The sequence below is a fragment of the Otolemur garnettii genome, unplaced genomic scaffold (genome assembly GCF_000181295.1).
Source record: "Otolemur garnettii isolate 467f Iridium unplaced genomic scaffold, OtoGar3 scaffold00016, whole genome shotgun sequence".
NCBI lineage: Eukaryota > Metazoa > Chordata > Mammalia > Primates > Galagidae > Otolemur > Otolemur garnettii.
The window spans coordinates 29,963,648-29,969,673 of NW_003852411.1; the positions used below are offsets into that span (position 1 = coordinate 29,963,648).

Below are 6,026 nucleotides of genomic sequence, written 5' to 3' on the forward strand. Positions count from 1 at the left end.
GGGACAGCTTGAGGCTCTGTCTCAAAAAAAAAAAAATAAAAATAAAAATAAAAAATAAAAATAAAAATAGAAAAACTAACTGGGTGCAGTGGCTCACGCCTGTAATTTCAGCACTCTGGGAGGCCAAAGCGGGTGGACTGCCTGAGCTCACGAGTTCAAGACCAGCATAAGCAAGAATAAGACCCCATCTCTAAAAAATAGCTGAGCAGGGTGGTGCCTGTGGCTCAAAGGAGTAGAGCACCAGCCCCATATGCTGGAGGTGGCGGGTTCAAACTCAACCCCAGCCAAGAATAGCAAAAAAAATAAATAAATAAAAAAGCTGAGCATTGTGGAGGGAACCTGTAGTCCCAGCTACTTGGGAAGGTGAGGCAAGAGGATTACTTGAGCCCAGGAGTTTGAGGTTGCTGTGAGCTATGACACCAGGGCAATCTACCAAGGTGGCGCCTGTGGCTCACTGGGTAGGGCACTGGCCCCATATACCAAAGGTGGCAGTTTGAAGCTGGCCCTGGCCAAACTGCAACAAAAAATAGCCAGGTGTTGTGGCGGGTGCCTGTAGTCCCAGCTACTCAGGAGGCTAAGGCAAGACAATTGTCTAAGCCCAGGAGTTGGAGGCTGCTGTGAGCTGTGACGCCACAGAACTCTACAGAGAGCAATAAAGAGAGACTCTGTCTCTATATTAAAAAAAAGAAGAACTAGCCGAGTGTTGTTGAGGGCATTGTGGTGGACTCCTGTAATCTTAGCTAGTTGAAGGCTGAGGCAGGAGTATCATTTGATCCCAGTTTGATGTGAGCTGTGATGCCACAGAGTGAGATTCTGTCTCATAAAAAAAAAAAAAAAAAAAAGAGTATCTGTGAATGAGCCATTTAAAGGAGACAGAGTACCAGGTAGAAATTCTCCTCCACAATGCCAAGAAAGCTAAGCCCTAGCTGTCTGCTAAACCAGCTTCAGCTTCCAGGAAGAAGGCGGAGCTAAGATGCTCCTCTCTGGGACAGCCTGTTCTTGTCCTGATGTCCATGTCATTGTGACGCAGGATATGCTACATGAGTTAACCCATGGACTCTGGGACCCAAAACCATCATTGCCTGGACTTTCTAGGGGAATCACATTCTAGTCACTGTTTACTCCAACACTGGGCTGGATCTAAGTCCTAACCCACAATACTGTTATTAAGACCTTTCCTTATTACAATATGAAAAAAATTTCAGATTCCTACGCCAGATCCAACTCCTTCAAATCTATCTCTCACCACTTGGGTCATACAGTTCTAAAAACGACAACTTTGTCACAAATCCCCTCTTGGTCACTCTGAGTCACTGAGTGTTTTGAAAACAAACCTAGACAGCTGGAAGATATAAGAACTGGCTGTTGATCCAGGAGAACTGATGTATCTTCTTTCCCTGTCCCTAGGGACACAGGCTTTGACGCACTAGTATAAGAGAGAGGAAACTGAGGCACTAGAGTTACGGTAAAGGGGCCAGCCAAAAGTCAGCCAAAGAAAAACTGGGAATATAGCTCCAGCTCCAAAGAATCGAAGTTGAATAAATCAAATCCAAATGACTCAAGCATCTCCTGCCACCTCCCTCCATTCTCTTAACTAAGACTGTCCTATTAACCTCAATGAAATACTTCTCTCAACACCCTCCTCCCAAGGTTTTAAAGGCAGCAAAATCCCAGGCTAAAGCTCCCCCCCCAAGATTGTCATAAGGCTCCTGTTCACTCCCCCACACCTGCAGATAGGTCTTGTATTCAATGAGCTTCTCAGTGCCTCGGTGCAGGAGCCCGATGTGAGGGTCACATTTCCGTACCATCTCCCCACTCAATTCCATCACTAGTCGCAGGACTCCATGGGCTGCTGGGTGCTGGGGCCCAAAGTTCAGGGTCAGGTTTGACACCATTTTGTCCTTTGGAGGGTCCACATCTGGGAAATGGCAAACAGTTTAGAACCAAATGGTAATTCCCTTAGGAACCCCGAACAGAAAGCAAGGAGTTAACCCTTCCCTGTAGATCTTCCATCTCACCCTTCTATACCTTATTAATTTCCTAATTGCCAACATAACCAGGAAGAGGACTATTAGATGGGGGAAAAGGAAGATCTAAACTTTCTGATGAGAGGAACCACGCCCTCACTGTTTCTGCATCTCAGAATACATTTTCAATAATAACAACATAGGGTGCAGTGTTGCATGTCTATAATCCCAGCTACTTGGGAGTTTGAAGGAGAAGGATCACTTGAGCCCAGGTGTTGTAGGCTGGAGTGTGCTATGCTGACTGGGTGTCTGCACTAAGTGTGGCATTAATATGGTGACCTCTTGGGAGCTGGGGACCACCACACTGCCTTATAAATGAAGGGTGGAAATGAAGCAGGTCGAAACTGCTGTGCTGACCAGTAGTGGTATCATACCTGTGAATAGCCACTGCACTCCAGCCTGGGCAAGACAGTGAGACACCTGTCTCAATGAATGATTGAATGAATGAAAGAATAAGCAAATATGTAAATGAAATAATAATAGATATTTATATACCCTTATTATATGTCAAGCATTACTGTTAAGCATTTTTACTTATTTTAACAGATTTACTTCTTATAACCACAACATGAGTAATAACTACTATTATTATTCTCATTTTATTGGAGAAACTTTAATGACTTCTCCAGGATCACAAAGCTAGTAAGTGGCAGAACCAAGACATAAATTCAATCTGTTAAGCTCCAGGGTTCATACACTCTTTTTTTTTTTTTTTTTTTAGACAGAGCCTCAAGCTATCCCCCTGGGTAGAGTGCCATGGCATCACGCTCACAGCAACCTCCAACTCCTGGGCTCAAGCGAGTCTCCTGCCTCAGCCTCCCAAGTAGCTGGGACTACAGGCGCCCACCACAACACCTGGCCATTTTTTGGTTGCAGCCATCATTGCTGTTTGGCGGGCCCGGGCTGGGGATTCGAACCCGCCACCTTAGGTGTATGTGGCTGGCGCCTTAGCCACTTGAGCCATAGGCGCCGAGCCCATACACTCTTAACTACTATGATGATGTACTGCCCTCCAAACATTTGTGATGAATGGTCAACCAGTCAGGAAACAAATATTTAATGCTTACTTCTACTAAATGACAGTTTATGTTTATTTATTTATTTATTTGAGACAGAGTCTCACTATGTCACCCTTGGTAGAGTGCTGTGGTGTCATAGCTCATAGCAACCTCCAACTCTTGGGCTTAAGCAATTCTCTTGCCTCAGCCTCCCAAGTAACAGGGACTACAGGTGCCCCCCTACAACTCTTGGCTATTTCTTTTGTTGTTGTAGTTGTCATTGTTGTTTAGTAGGCCCAGGCAGGGTTCGAACCCACCAGCCCTGTGTATGTGGCCAGCGCCCTAACCACTGAGTGTGGGTGCCGAGCCCAAATGACAGTTTTTACCCTTAAGAAGCTTACACTTTTGTGAGACCGTAGTGGGTGGATTACGTGAGCTCAGGAGTTCGAGACCGACCTGAGCAAAAGCAAGACTCCATCTCTACTAAAAACAGGAAAACTTGCCAGGTGTTGTGGTAGTCATTTGTAGTCCCAGCTAATCAGGAGGCTGAGGCAAGTGAATTACTCAAGCCCAACAGTTTGAGGGTGCTGTGAGCTAGAATGCCACAGCACTCTGCCCAGGGCACAAAATGAAACTGTCCCTAAATAAATAAATAAATAAAATAAATTTAAAAAAACAGGTTACACTTTAACTTGGGAAATAAAGTACCTGTGAAAAACTGGTAACACAAGTCAATTTATAAGTTACCAAGTAAATGGTTTAGCCACATGTATTTAAAGGCAGAAAAGAACACTAAAGACTTCACATAGGTAGGATCTGAGCTGGTTCTCAATATATAGGAAGGGATTTAGATAGTTACAGAGAAGAGACATTCTAGGCTATGAAATCAATACTAGACAAATCAGCCAGGCATGATGGCTTACACCTGTAATCCTAGCACTCTGGGAGGCTCAGGCAGGTGGATTGCCTGAGGTCACAGGTTCGAGACCAGCCTGAGCCCGGCAAGACTTCACCTCTAAAAATAGCCAGGTGTTGTGGCGGGCACCTGTAGTCCCAACTATCAGGAGGCTGAGGCAAGAGAATTGCTTGAGCCCAAGAGTTTGAGGTTGCTGTGAGCTGTGACGCCAGAGCACTCTACCCGGGTGGCAAAGTGAGACTCTGTCTCAAAAAAATAAAAATAAAAATAAAATACTGGACAAATCTTAGAAACAGGGAAGTAAATATCTGTGGAACTCTTACTAGGACTTCCCAAGAGGCAGAAAATTAGTGTTGGGAGGCAGTAAATGATAGTGGTTCAATTATCAGTATATAACATTACTACCACTTATGAAGGAAGTACATGTGCCAGGCACTACATGTTACTACCAACTCATTTCATCCTTATAATAATGCTATGAAATAGGTACTTTATTCAAGGATAAATGGAGAGTTGAGATTTTTCAAATAAAATTCTTCAGCATAGATTAGAGTCAGATAAACCTTAATATAAACTTACCTGTGTGTGGTAGGGGGGGTTGTCTTTTTGAGACAAAGCCTCACTATGTCACCCTTGGTAGAGTGCCATAGCATCATAGCTCACAGCAACCTCAAACTCTTGGGTTTAAGCAATTCTCTTGCCTCAGCCTCCCATATAGCTGGAACTATAGTCACCCGCCACAACCCCTGGCTATTTTTTTGTTGTAGTTGTCATTGTTGTTTTAGCAGGCCCGGATTGGGTTCCAACCCGCCAGCCCCGGTGTATGTGGCTAGTGCCCCAACCACTGTGCTATGGGTGACAAGCCTGTTTGTTTATTTTTATTTTATTTTTTGAGACAGAGTCTCACTATGTCACCCTTGGCAAAGTGCCACGGCATCACAGCTCACAGTAACCTCAAACTCTTGGGCTTAAGCGATTCTCTTGCCTCAGCCTTCCAAGTAGCTGGGACTACAGGTGCCCACCACAACACCTGGCTATTTTTTTGTTGCAGTTGTCATTCTTATTTAGCTGGCCGGGCCAGGTTTAAACCCACCAGCCTTGGTACATGTGGTTGGCACCATAACCACTGTGCATGGGTGATGAACCTGTTTGGCTTTTTTTTTTCTTGAGACAGAGCCTCAAGCTGTTGCCCTGGGTAGAGTGCCGTGGCATCACAGCAACCTACAGCTCCTGGGCTTAAGCAATTCTCCTGTCTCAGAATTGCAAGCAGCTGGGACTACAGGTGCCCACCACAACACCCGGCTATTTTTTGGTTGTAGTTGTCATTGTCGTTTGGCAGGCCCAGGCTGGATTCAAACCCGCCAGCTCTGGTGTATGTGGCTGGCACCTTAGCTGCTTGAGCTATAGGCACTGAGCCGAGCCTGTTTGTTTTTTGAGACAGAGTTTTACTGTTGCCCAGGTTAGAGTGCCATGGCATCACAACGCACAGCAACCTCATATTCCTGGGTGGTTCAAGCAATCCTCCTGCCTCAGCCTCCCAAGTACCCTATATAGTTGGGACTATAGGCTGAGCCACCATGCTTGGCTAATTGTTTTCTATTTTTTGTAGAGATGGAGTCTCATTCTTGCTCAAGCTAGCCTCAAACTCCTGAGCTCAAGTGATCCTCTCACCTCAGCCTTCCAGAGTGCTAGGATTACAGTTGTGAGCCACAAAACTCGGCCCTACCTGTGTGTTCTTGATTAAGTTTTAATCTCCCTGCATCATAATTTCCTCATAATTAGGATAATACTCCCACAGAATTGTGGTAAGGATTACGTGAAATAATGCATACAAAAATGCTTAGCAAATGCTAAGCATTCAACTATTGTTACTTTTTAAACTTTTTGAAAGGTAACTAAAAGTGTCTCTGAAAGTTTTTTAGCATCATAAAATGAAGTTTGGGGAAGATGAAAGTGATGACATTGTTTCAGACAGCTGGAAATGGCTCGGCACCTGTGGCTCAGGTAGCTAAGGTGCCAGCCACATACACCTAAAGTGGCGGGTTCAAAGCCCGGGCCCATCAAACAACAATGATGGCTGCAACC

The 6,026-nt window shown here is 44.9% G+C and overlaps 1 protein-coding gene across 1 annotated transcript in view; it reads right to left on the bottom strand.

The window, feature by feature from the left end:
* The window catches only part of NDUFS2 (NADH:ubiquinone oxidoreductase core subunit S2), a 16,002-nt gene that overhangs the window by 7,092 nt on the left and 2,884 nt on the right, over positions 1 to 6,026 (bottom strand). Inside the window, exon 3 of the mRNA XM_012802641.2 lies at positions 1,728 to 1,918. Coding sequence (XP_012658095.1) covers positions 1,728 to 1,918 — 191 coding nt within the window. The remainder of the gene's footprint in view (positions 1 to 1,727; positions 1,919 to 6,026) is intronic.